The 13,337-nt window shown below is 40.8% G+C and overlaps 1 protein-coding gene across 2 annotated transcripts in view; it reads right to left on the minus strand.

The window, feature by feature from the left end:
* Positions 1 to 7,183: 7,183 nt before the first annotated feature.
* The window catches only part of MYSM1 (Myb like, SWIRM and MPN domains 1), a 42,971-nt gene continuing 36,817 nt past the window's right edge, over positions 7,184 to 13,337 (minus strand). The window contains exons 20-22 of one of the 2 annotated variants that reach the window (XR_505260.1): positions 12,773 to 12,941; positions 8,896 to 9,026; positions 7,184 to 8,811 (exon numbers count right to left, since the gene is read on the minus strand). Coding sequence is in view for 1 of the 2 variants with exons in the window: in XM_008071972.1 (XP_008070163.1) it covers positions 12,783 to 12,941 (159 nt within the window). In the remaining variant the exon portion in view is untranslated. Of the gene's footprint in view, positions 9,027 to 12,772; positions 12,942 to 13,337 lie in introns of both variants that reach the window. The other variant, XM_008071972.1, reaches the window with a different exon arrangement.

The raw sequence follows: 13,337 nt of genomic DNA on the forward strand, positions 1-13,337 counted from the left end.
CAAGGGCACCTTTCCAAGCAGAGAAAGGGTTTGGGTGTGAGCTGCAATGGGAGTCCTCCCCTGCCCCCTCAGCCAAGTCTGAGGATAAGGCTCCCAGGCCCTGCTTGCCTGACAGAGACACATCACACGCCCAAAGAACGCAAAGCCCATTTCACTGCCCGACCCCGAATCACCAAAGTATCTTAAAATGGGGCACCTCCTTGCCTGGTGTTTCATTTTGAGTTGATTTCTCCATGTATAACCCCCGCAGAAAAGGACACAAGGTGATAGGTGAAAATATCTGACCATGGGCAGTCAGGCGGTGGCTCATACCTGTAATCCCAATGCTTTGGGAGGCTAAGGCGGGAGGATGGCTTGAGGCCAGGAGCCTGAGACCAGCCTGAGCAACACAGCAAGACCCATCTCTACAAAAAATTTTAAAACGTAAGAAAAGAAAATGTTAGAGCAGCCTCCGCCCCCAACCCCGGCTGTCGGTGATGGAAACACTCAGGATGCGAAGTGGTAAAGCCACCAAGGCCTCACAACGACCCGCGTTCTGTGGTACTTTTGATTAGAAAATGCAATTATGTGGACAGTGTTCTAATTTCACCTGCCAATGTGTTTTTGAGGAAATCACAGGAGGACACATCTCCTGGAGTAAAGTCTCCTGAAGTGCTCATCGCAGTAAGCTGATGAAGGAATGCCTCATCTTCAAGGCTCTCAGCTCTCATTCAGACTCGGGGGCCTGCCTGGAAGGGCAAACAGATTTGCCTACGTTCCTTGCTATCCCCATGGAAGGAAAAACGAAAATCTGGCACCTGAGTGTAACAGAGCTGATTTACCCGCCAAGAATCTGCCTTCTGGTCTGTCTGTCTGTGTCCTCTCACTCATTCAATCGCTTATTCTTTCATCAAACCGCACCTCATTAAGCGCCTTCTTCGTCTGTGCTGGGGACGCCAAGTGGAAGAAGACCGGGCCTGTGCCGGCCAAAGCTCAGTCTAGCGGGCACAGCAGCAAAGCAGAGACAAGTAGAAGCCAGTGACGGGGGCCGGGGCGGAAGGATCGAACCCAGTCGGGAGCGAAGAATGGCAAGTCAAGGCGGGCTTCCAGGGGGAAGTGACGTGCGAGCTGGATTTTGAAGAAGTGTTCACAGAAAGAAGAAAATGATGGGACCAAGAGATGCGTGTGGTCCAAGCGCGGGGCCAGCGGGGTGGGGGCCTGCGAGGGTGGAGCAACACGTGTTTGGATCCGCCGAATAGTTCAGAGAGACTGGGGCAAAGAGCGCCAGCACGAGCGCGTGTGTGTGTGGGGGGTGTGTGTGTGTGTGTATGTGTGTATGTGTGTATGTGTGTATGTGTGTGTGTGTGTGTGTACTGGAAGACCGAGGAAGAGTGGCCAGAGGTGAGACTAGAGAGTGGACAAGGGGCATCGGAAAGGCCTTCTCTGCTTCCGTGTCGGCCGGGCATGGTGCAGAAAGTTCGAGCAGTTTCAAGCAGAGAAGTGACATGCTCCCATCCATGACTCATAAAAAATTAAAAAAAAAAAAAAAAAGGCCGGGTTCGGTGGCTCAGCCTGTCATTGTAGCACCACTTTGGGAGGCCAAGGCGAGAGGATTGACTGAGTTCAGGAGTTGGAGACCCACCTGGGCAACTTGGCGAGACCTCATCTCTACAATAAATCAAAAACTAGCTGGGTGTTGTAGCGCGCGCCTGTAGTTCCAGCTACTTGGAAGGCTGAGGCGGAAGGATTGCCGGAGCCCGGCAGGTCGAGGCTGCGGTGGCCGGGAGTGGTCACTGCACTGCAGTCTGGGCGCCAGAGTGAGACTCCTGACTCAAAAAAAAAGAAAACAACAATAAAGAAAAGAAAAAAGAAAAATCTCTGGCTGCAGTATCGAGAACAAAAGAGGATCTACGGGAGGCAGGGAGATTGGTTACTTTTGAAAATTCTGAAGACTCTTCTTTATGAATAGAGAAAAAGAATCAAGAACCATGTCAGCACACAGCTTCGGTCCACAAGGCCGGCTTCTTCTATCGTGTGGGTGACAGACAATCCCTGGGCATCACCTGCCATGTTTGGGTGAAGCCTGGAGCAGGATCTCTCCCTCCCTCTCTCTCTCCCGCCACCCCCCCCTTCTCTTTCTCGCTCTCATTTCAGTAACTTTGGGAGATTCAAATAGCTTGGGGTCTGGGCTTTAAAGGTACCCACCGCCCCCACCTCTGCACATTGGACCCAACAGATGAATTTTTCCTCCCCCTCCACTACTTCCTCCTCCTCTTTCTGAGTCCCCAGTGTCCATTCTGCCATTCTCTGTGTCTGTGTAGCTCACTTATAAGTGAAGAGCGTGTGGTGTTTGATGTTCTGCATTCCTGGCTTAGGAGGATGTTCTCCGGATCTCTGAGTGCAGGATTTCTTTGGCTGCTAGGGGAAGGCAGGCAGAGATCCAGGAGCTCTGGGTAGGGAATGGGGACCCCTTGACTTCCCAGTCTGGCCTTGACTGGGTCTGTGTCTTGGATAAGTCACTTCTCATCTCCAGGTGTGAACTCAGAGATGGGAATGCTGTCCCGTCTGAAAGTGATGAGACAGCCAAATTGTTCCTTAGGGTTCTTCCAGTCTAAAATCAATAACACAATAGTTTTGTGGGCTGGCTTTAGGATAGCAGGACTCTGAATTCTGTCTCTGCCACTTCTGGCTTTATAGACAAGTTACTTAAATACTCTAAGGCTGAGTTTAAAATAGGGGAAATAAAACATCTTGTAAGATTGTTGTGGGAATCAAACGCAATACTGTATGAGTTTGTAAAGCATTTATTTAGCATTGTATCTATGTGTAAATGGATATGGATGCTGCTATTATAAAATAACTTCAAAAATGAGATGGCTACCCTGGAGAGGCTATGAAACAACGAAACTAACCCCTAGATCGCATGATGTCAAGGAACTGGGCCAGTGAATGTATTGCAGTGTTTACAAGTTCAGTGTCATGAATGATCTTTTCTGATTCAGGCCAACCAACATTACAGGGCTGAGATGGGTGAGCTGATACACTGTGAGAGAGCGCCCTCTAGTGTCCATAGACATTAACAACTTCATTAAGATTATTGAAGAACATGTGGCTTTGAGGACATAAAAATCAAGGATTTGAAGGTTTGTTCCTCTTAAATAATGCTAATAAAACTGATCTTTGATAAAACTAGTAAAGTCTCATTAGTTATATCACTACTAGTAGTAATTCATTAGCCAACTTTTCCATAAAAGTCACGTTCTGGGCATTTATAAGAAAGATCTCGCAGTTCTAAAAGAGAAAATTACTTTTAAATTAAAACATAAATTATATCGAACACTTGAATTTCACATAAAATATTCAGAGTAGTTCTTTATGCCAAAAAATTGAAAGTAATTTAGAATCACTCAAAAGAATGGTGCAATAGCACTTGGGTTAGGTGGCTGAACTGGGGTCTTTCTGGAGGTGACCTTGCTGCAAACTTGGCTGTGTGACTTTGAGCAAGTTGCTTCATTTCTGTGGACCTGTTTCCTATTAAAATATAGAAATGGGAGCCTGAACATTTCTAAGGTTTTTTCTGTCTCTAACATTCTTTGAATTAAGGAGTATACATCATTCTTTTATTTTTATTTTTTGAATTGGAGTTTCACTGGAATGCTCACAGGCTGGAATGCAGTGGCATGCTCACAGCCACTCCAGCGTCAACCTGCTGGACTCCGATGATCCTTCCACCTCAGCCTTCCAAGTAGCCAGAACGACAGGCACGTGTTACCATGCCCGGCTAACTCAGGCAATCCTCTCGCCTTGGCCTCCCAAAGTGCTGGGATTACAGACTTGACCCACCGCATTCAGCCTACAATGTATGATTTTTAACGTGCATAGTTAAATTAATAAATTATATATTGTGAGTAAGGGAAAGCACTTCCAGCAACAATGAAGCTGCACCAACTGACCAGTTGAATGTCGTTCAATAAGCTATTGATGCCAGAGAAGTCCCGTCCTACGATGCCTTTGTCAAAGAGTCGAAACGAAAGATGAAGGCAAGGAAAAGGAGGGCTGAGAAAGAGGCTAAAGAAGCAGACATGAGCAGAAAGGAAGTGGGGCTTGACGAAGCAGTGGATCACTTGAAAGCCATCGTTCAGAGCGAACAAAAACGATCTGCAAGAGGAAATGGACCATTTTCTGGCTCGGATGGAAGCAAAGTACTGCAAACCTTCCAAAGGAGGAGAGGAAAAAAACGCCTCTGAAGAAAGGAAAGAAATAATGGAATCTTCCTCTTCAAAAGTCCTTAAGTGTTCATGGGTACCCTTGGAGGCAAGGTGCAGTCAAGATTTGAAGGCAAAAGTCAACACGACCCTTGAGAGAAACTGTCTCTCCAGCCTAAATTTTTCAGATTGATTGAACCAAGCAGAATCTCTCAGCCTGCTATTATGTTTCTTAGAAGTCACCTGACATCACAGGAGGTCTTGAAGGGATTCGGTGGTGATAGTTGGGAGGGCAAAGGGAGTATACTTCCTGACAGAAGCACCTGCTTCTGTGGTTCTTCCGTATGCAGAACTGTATCTAGAAGGTGGGTTCGGACATACAGCTTTCTGTGACGTGCATGTCTATTAGAATGGATACTCTACCTAAGCTAGAACACCTTGAACACACTTGCTTAACAACTATCTTCCAAATGCTTGCTAGTTTACACTTGGTCTTAATGATCTTGAATACACCCTCTTTTTGTCTTACTCAGCCAGGTTTTGTACTTCATAGGTGTTCATATTCAAGCAATTTTCTAAGACTTGTATATGATTAAATAAACAAGTAAAACAGGAAAAGTTCGGGGACTTTTAAAATGATCCATGATCATTAAAATGTGATCTAGAAAAAATATAAGTGGGGATAGAGAAAAGGGGGGAAAGACAGGATAGAGAAAAGGGGGAAAGATAGTTGTCGTTGGCATTATAAAAGCCTGGTTTAAGTTACATAAAAAGATGTAAGGACAAGTGTGGTGGCTCCTGCCGGTAGTCCCAACACTTTGGGAGGCTGAGGTGGGAGGATTGCTTGAGCCTACTTGTTCAAGACAAGTCTAGGCAACATAGCATCTCTATAAAAAAATGAAAAAAAATTTCACTGGGCATGGTGGTACATACCTATAGTCCCAGTTACTTAGGAGGCTGAGGCCAGGAGGTCCAGGCTGTGGTGAGCTCTGTTCACGCCATTGCACTCGTCTGGGTGACAGAGTGACCTTGACTCAAAGAAAAAAAAGAGAAAAAGGGAGATGTGTTGTAGTTCTTCCTTGCTAAATGTCCTTAGGTCACTAAGCTTGTCTCAATTTGTTTTCTCATTTATAAAAGAGTGAGATCCAAACTTGTCATTGCATATATTAAATGTCGTTTTTTGGTAAAAGAAAAAAAAATTGCTTTGGCTTTGAGGGAATACACAAACACACACACATACACACAGATGAGGGGAATGGGCTAAATTACTTCTTAGAAGATCCACTTTGACTCTTTAAGGCTAGCCAAGATTTTCAGTTACATCTAGATGACTTGGTATGACTCATTAGACTATAGGGAGTTTTCAAGGGACTGTTCAACTTAAAATATGATTGCAGAGTAATACATTTAATATACCATATGCATAAAACAAGCCTTCTCTTGCTGTTGAGCTTTATGTATAATGGTTTATCTAAGCTAAGCACATGAAACATTTTTCAATTTGTGCTTACAAACAAGTTAAAAAATACTTTTTAATTATATTAAAATTATAATTTAATGCAGGCTGTTTTGAAGCATCTGTCTTTATATAATAGCATTGGGGCACCTAAAAAAAAAAAAAAGAAAAAACATCTATAAAAATAAGAAGCTATTTCAGCACAAATAGGATTGTAGGGCAATGCTGGCTACACCAGAAAATTAAACAAATTAGCAAGAATCCATCTCTACAGAGGCAAGAACTTCCAATGAAATACACGCTTCATGGAATTATAACTGTCAGGATTTCATTGTACTTTGCCAGCTAAATTGTTAGTATTTAGGTGCCTGAATTCAAATTGGTTCCATAAAGATGAACATGCCTGCACTGCAGGGAAAATTAGCTTATAGGAATTAAAAATTTCTCTGCCAACGCTAAACATTTAAAGGGTGCATAGCTCTTGATCTAGCAACTGAACTTCTAGGAATCTATTCTGAGAAGTGTTAACTGTGCAAAAGAGTATTTTTAATAGAAAAATGGCAACAATCTAAACACAGGTCAACTGAAAACTGATCAGATCAGTTAAGGCAAACCTGTACCACAGAATGCTATGCACCTACTGCAAAGAGTAGGTTTTGTTTTTTTTTTAAAGTAGGGTTTTGCTCTGTCGCCCAGGCTGGAGTATAGTAGTGCCATGACAGCTCACTGAGAGCCTCAAACTCCTGGGGACTCAAGTGATCCTCCCACCTCGGCCTCCAAAGTAGCTAGGACCAAAGGTGTGTGCCACCACACCTGGCTAATTTTTGTTTTGTAAAGATGGGTTCACCCTATGTTGCCCAGGCTGGCCTCAAACTCTTGGTCTCAAGTGATCCTCCCGCCTCAGCCTCCCAAAGTGCTGGAATTAGAGTACAGGCATGAGCTACCATATGCACCAACATGGAAAGATGTCCTCAATGAGAGAAGTGTAGAAGTTAAAGATACCTAGTGTGATTCTTGATTTTTTTTAAACCCATAGGTTGTATATATAACAGAAAAAATGGCTGGAAAGTTAAAGATCAGCTAATGAGTTAACACTAATTTGGAGGTGGAGATTCTCTAAAGCTTTTCATTCCTTACCTTTGCACCTATGCTAGGGTCACTTATCTCTGGAACATCTTCTCCCAAATGCCATTTAACCAAAACAGTCCAGGTGGCCTCTTCTTCCGAGAAATTGATCTCACTGCTCACATTCCAGAGAATTTTCTCTCATTTGTCTAACCTTTCATTACCCTGGAAGTCTTTCATGGCATTTATAATCAATGTCAGCTTGCATCTGAGTGTCTTACAGTTACTCACGTTGGGTTTTCTCTTTTTCCCACTTATTAGATAACCGGCTTCTTGTGAGAAGAAACCCAGGTTTACTCATCTCTGGGTTCCCTACAGTGCTCAACATAATGGATGCTCAACAAACGTTTAGTGAATTAACATGGAGTGGCTTATTTTTTGCAATTCAATGTGTACATTAGTAATAATCTGGAAAAAGTCCAAATGATTATCACTTTATTTTCAAACGTTTATTTACATGGACTCTTTAACATGTTTCACCTTTAATTTTTACAAGATAAAATCCAAAAGCTTAAAATCAGAATTTTATAATATATCACAATTAAGTGTGGAGGAGGAAAGGGTTGTTATTTTGAGGAAGATCTTTCATAATTCTAAAAATGCAGATACAGTATTTTTAACACAGATATATACAACATGGCATCGTATTTAATGTACAAGAGTTGAAATTATATTTTATTACAGAACATTCCAAAATTCAAATTAATTAAAAAAGCTCACAAACACTGATGACATCTAGGAAAAATAATAGCAACGAGTTTATCAATAACCATGCCTTATGTCTAGTAAACGTATACACAATACATAATTTACATGTCAAATCCACAAAGTTAAAGACATATGATCCATCTATTTAAATCTTGCTAGAATCTAAATGCTAGTTTCTAGTCATAGTTTTAAACACATTTTGTGGTAATGTATAAAACAGGAATTACAATCTATAAAAACATATTTAACAGAATTCTTAATTCTTAAGACACTAGGAAACCTCAAGGATTGCAAATCAGGCATCCCCCCCCCGAAATTAAAGTTCTTATTAATACATTCATAAATATCAAAGGGAGAAAATAAAAACAACCCAGATATGATGACTTGACTTTAACTTCTCAAACTTATTTCTGTCTTGAGCCCTTGGCATAATCACAGCTTCCCTTGGATTTTAATTTTCTCCTGATTTAGTGGGGACAACATATTTATTCCCACCCTTCTTCTAGGAAGGATTCAAGGTGGCTTAGGAGACAGTCTCAGAAAATACCAGAAAGCAGGTTAAATGGAAAAAAAAAGAAAAGAAAAAAGAAAACAGATTTGGAAACCAGTATACATAAAACCATTTAAGAAAAGGCCAGGAAATTTTATCTTAAAGTATATTACACTATTCTCCCACAGTGATTTCCTAGAAATATTGCAAAATATATTAATTTGTAAGAAAACTATTAAAGTACTAGTAAACTGGAGATGCAGATCACATATGTTAAATTATTTAACTCTGATGAAGCAGATGATTGTTAAAGTGTGTGCTTTTCTTTGTGCTTGGTGAGTTTTCCTAAATGCCATATGTGCGATCCTAGATTTAGTCTCTAGCTATTGGTAGAGGAGAGTGTAGGTGGAAAAAAATAAAATTTAGGTGTCCTAACTAAATTCCTCCTAAGAATTCCATCAACTGGCACCTGTTGATGACGTGCAGCTGGAAGGCTTCAGGTCAGGTGGTTGGTGTTACAGGGCTCTTCTGTCAGCACAGGACACAGCACCCATCCTAAGGCATCGTGACTGAATCAGGCCCTCCAGTTTACTACATTAGGAGCCAGCAAAACACGGAGGAAGCTAAACTTCTCAGGGTGGCATGTTGAGGCCAGTCTCCTGCTGCCTGGAGAGCTTCAGAGGCTCACCTGGGCTGACAGTCTGCAAGTCACAGGTCTCGCCCCACTCCTGGGGCCAAGGGGCTTGGGAAGTAGCAAGAGAAATGTTCTGGAGAGAAGCCTGGAGCAGCATTCAACAACTTCAGGGAAATGTGCACAGGTCTGTCCATCTTGATTCTACAGGCCTAGCCTTCAACAAATGATTGAATGATCTTGTACATATTTCAAAACTATAAAGACCAGAACAAAAGTATTTCTCTGAAGACAAACTCACCACTGGCTCCTATCTCTTTATTGAGGATGAATGGTCCCATACAATTCTCGTGAGATTTGGTCAGGTTGAGAAGGAATGAAGTTCAAGTCTATAGCTGAGCAACAGTGGGAACTGCCGAGGCAAAGACTCCCCTTGGTTTGTGGAGGTCGGAACGAGAGAGAGAGGAATGACAGCTGTTTTTCCAAAGACACCCTTTAGAATGCACGGCCAACTTACCCATTAGGCACAGTGCCTCTGGTCCCACAAGATTTTTCTAAAGGCCTATAAAAAGTTTTAACTTTTTAACTTCATAAGAAAAAAAAACTTTCAGACTGAACAAACTATTTTAATCTAAAATATAAAACATTTGCTTTATACAAAAGGCAGCTGTGAAATATAACTTTTAATCTTGAATGGAAGAAGGGGTCTAAGACAACAAAACTATCCAGGGCCCCCCAAAATCATGATGCAGTTCTAAAAAGAATCAAACCAACTATAAGAAGGGAAACTGAAGATCACTAAAAAGGATCAGAGAATGGTTCAAGGGTAAAATCATGGAGTGGGAAAGAGATCTTACTGACCGTATTCCATTCATTTTTCTTTTTTTGAATGTTAATTTGGAATTAGATTTTTAAAGAAAACAAAGTCTAATACTGGAGAAGTGCTAGTGTCAATTTCTATTAGCTAAGCCAGAAAAAAAATTAAGCTCATTTATAGTCATTGTATTATACAATAATAAAAACACAATCAGGGCAAAAAAAGCCTGGATGTCTTCAAGTCCCTTTTCCGTTTCTGTAAACACTATTAGAGGTAGGCTTTCTTTTGATGTCCTGCCTCCTGAACTTTCTGTATCATGCTCCACTCAGTGCTAGACTTCCTCTGCGCTTCTCCAAGGCCCTGGCTCCAATTACCCTCAGTAGCCCAAGACTGGCAGTGCTAGGTATGTGGTTCCTAGAGTTGCAAAAATGTTTTAAGAATATGATAAAAGAAAAAGGAAGAGCCGGGCTCGGTGGCTCAGCCTGTAATCCCGCGCCTTTGGGAGGCTGAGGTGAGTGGATTGTCTGAGCCCGCGGGTTCGAGACCCTCCTGGGCAGCGAGACCTCATCTCTACAATAAATCAAAAAATCAGCCGGGCATGGTAGTGCATGCCTGTAATTTCGGCTACTGGGAAGGCTGAGGCGGAAGGATCGCAGGAGCCCAGCAGGTTGGGGCTGCGGTGGCCGGGAGCGGCCACTGCACTCCAGTCTGGGCGACAGAGTGAGACGCCAACTCGAAAAAAGAAAAAAAGAAAAAAAAAAAAAAGAAAAAGGAAGCAAGAGAATGAATGGAGAAGGAAAGAAATATATAACACATTAATGTACTACTTTTATACTCTCAAGAAAATGGAGAAGGATTTATACTAATATATTAACTGTGGTCTTCTAGGTAGGATTGAGATATTTGTACTTTATATTTCTCTATAATTTAAAATATATTTTATAAGATAAATCCACAATAGTCAGAAAAAATACTCAGTAAATATTATTTTTTTTAAATGTGCTCTCAACGCCCTAGAGGCTGACAATGATCATCTTTGAGTTGGTCAAAGTATGGCTTAGGTTAGCAAATATGGTTAAACACTGGCATGCAGGGAGATACAGATTTGAAAACAGAACTGTTAGCAGCTTTCCACCACCCGAATCTATTAATATTACAGGGAAATGCCAAACAAGAAAGCTAATAAATACTAGCTTTTAGTATTTGTTCCCCAATAAACCACGAGGAAACAGGTAAAAAAGAAGATGAGTGCAAAGGAATGAATTACTGCCTTTCACAGAATCCTACAACTCCCGATCTTGAAAAGGAACACTAAGTCACAAAATGTAGACCCTTAGTAAGACCTTAGGTTTCCTGATTTTTGTTCTAGGACCCTTACACTCCTGGCTCCCAAAGTAACCACCTTATAAGCTATATTTCATTATTTATCCTATGTGTATACAGATAAATGGAAAATACTACCCGTTTTCTTTAAAATATATATGTTAATTTGGGAACTGTACTCACTCAAAATACAAAGTTCAGGTGAGTAGTCCAAAACTGGCCCACATTCCAGAATAAACTGGAACATACCCTAAAATTTTAGCCCCGGAAGGACTAGGAAGTTAATTTAAACTTCAGTTACACAAGAATTGAAGCCTAGAGAAAGTAAATATATCCCAGTATTAGAAAGGTGAAGGTCACCTACAACTGGCTCACTTCTTCTTCCAATACTGCCTTATTCTTCCTTGGCTATTGATTACAACCAAATAAAGCAAAAATATAAATTATTTCCAGTTTAGATGTAAGGAGACTGTTATTAATAAAATGTTTAGTGAATGGGTATCTATCAATTCTCTGGTTACTAAAAAATAAACTAAAATCTACTGAATTTCAATAAATGAGGTAGTATGATTGCTTACTTTTATTCAAAAATGTATTTAAATGAAGATCACAATTTTGAGTTTTGTTGTCACTTGAAAATGATGCAAGACGATTCAGTGTCTCAGGCTTATAAATCCACAACAAAATTCTTATGTTTGAAATATCAGGGGTTGGAAAATAATGGCCAGCAGGCTGTGTTCTGTGAGGCCTATGAATGATTTTACATTTTTAAAGGGTTGTAAAAATACAAAGAATGTCTGATGAAGACCATATGTGGCCTGAAAAGCCAAATGTATTTACTAATTAAAAAGTTCAGCTGGGCTCGGTGGCTCAGCCTGTAATCCCGTGCTTTGGGAGGCTGAGGTGAGTGGATTGCCTGAGCCCGCAGGTTCGAGGGCCACCTGGCCAACCTGGCAAGATCTCATCTCTACAATAAATCAAAAATCAGCCGAGTGTGGTAGCACGCGCCTGTAGCTCCGGCTACTTGGAAGGCTGAGGTGGAAGGATCACCGGAGCCCAGCAGGTTGAGGCTGCAGTGGCCGGAAGTGGCCACTGCACTCCAGTCTGGGTGACAGAGTGAGACTCCAACTCAAAAAACAAAACAAAACAAAAAGTTCACTGACCTCCATTTTAGATTCAGAAAATATACAGAACTGGACTGAATATGTAGTATGTCCTGAAAGGCTGTCTTCTGTCTTTAAAAATTAAATCTGTACTGTAATTTGTCTCTTTCTCCTAATAGTAGATAATGGGAAAAAAATAGTTTGAGGGTTATGTTTACCCATGTTCTAGTTAAGTAAGGTTTTATCACATATACTAATGTAAGTGGACATATAGTTAAAGCTAATTATTTTATGTGTGCAAAATCCATAAAAAAAATTTCAGATAGATGAGAAAATGGTGTATCTTGTAGTACTGCTGCTATTAAATAAAATGGAAGCAAATTATCTGTGATTAAAAACTGGTAATTTGGTTCTCTCTTGTGACTGTTTTTAAGATATCTTCACTGTGCCTCTCCTGGCCCCCTATTACATGTGGTTAGACTTACTAATCAGCAGTAGTTCTCAACCGTGTTACCTCAGTAACCACCCATCCATATCTCATTTGTAACCATACACAGATCTCACCAGAATATATGGAAAGGATGGAAGTGCTTCTAAATGCGACATGAGATACTAACACAGAACATAAGAAATGGCTATTTCAGGGAAGAACTGGGACTTCGAGGCAGCAGAATTGACTTTCAGGCTGAACCCAACAGTACAGTTTCATGACCTACAGCGTTGCTCGCTGAAGGACCTGCAATAGATGCTCTGATATTCACTATGTGAGAAACAAGTCCATATCTCTTCTGTCTCACATGATTTATGTAGCAAAGTTTGGATTTTGTGGACTAGAGAAAAAATACCAAAGCTGTGCCACTGTTAACTAAAATATACTCATTTCAAGGTATAACTTTGAAAGTAGGATCTATTGTGTCAAGACTGAAATGTCTTACTTTAAAATAATCACATTAACAATTCCTTCGTACAGTTCTCTTCAGCCACTCCATTCTCTTGCTTGCTTTTGTAATTAGACAGGAACAAATTTTCTATTTGAGTCAAGAATTCTTCAGCAATGAAGCAATTGGTCACCTTGCTCAGAGTTTTCCTCATACACTCCAAAAGCTAGGTGAAAGAAAAGTTTTAAATATAAGTAAGTAAAAAGCTTCAGAGGGTTTGCATCCTCATCAGTATTTTATTCTTTTCCAAACCTCACGTTTCCTAATAGTCAAATGACAAACTGTCCTTAAATATTGTTGAAGATTAACTTGTATTCAATAATCATACAGCTAGAATGTAGGAAACCACTATGTAGGAAGCCACTGTGGAGGAACACTCGGCTTAGTTTCTCTATGATTTTTACCTAAGGAGACAAACTTCAGATTGTATATGGAATGCTTTCTAACTCTGGACAAATGTGTGACTTTGCTCCTTTTTTAGTAGTTACATTTACAGAGCAAAATAATCCTGAACACAGATAAAAAAAATTCTATGCACACACAAACACAGGATTCTACTATT

This window comes from Carlito syrichta, unplaced genomic scaffold (assembly GCF_000164805.1).
Source record: "Carlito syrichta isolate Samal-C Ts95f unplaced genomic scaffold, Tarsius_syrichta-2.0.1 Scaffold314796, whole genome shotgun sequence".
Classification (NCBI taxonomy): Eukaryota; Metazoa; Chordata; class Mammalia; order Primates; family Tarsiidae; genus Carlito; species Carlito syrichta.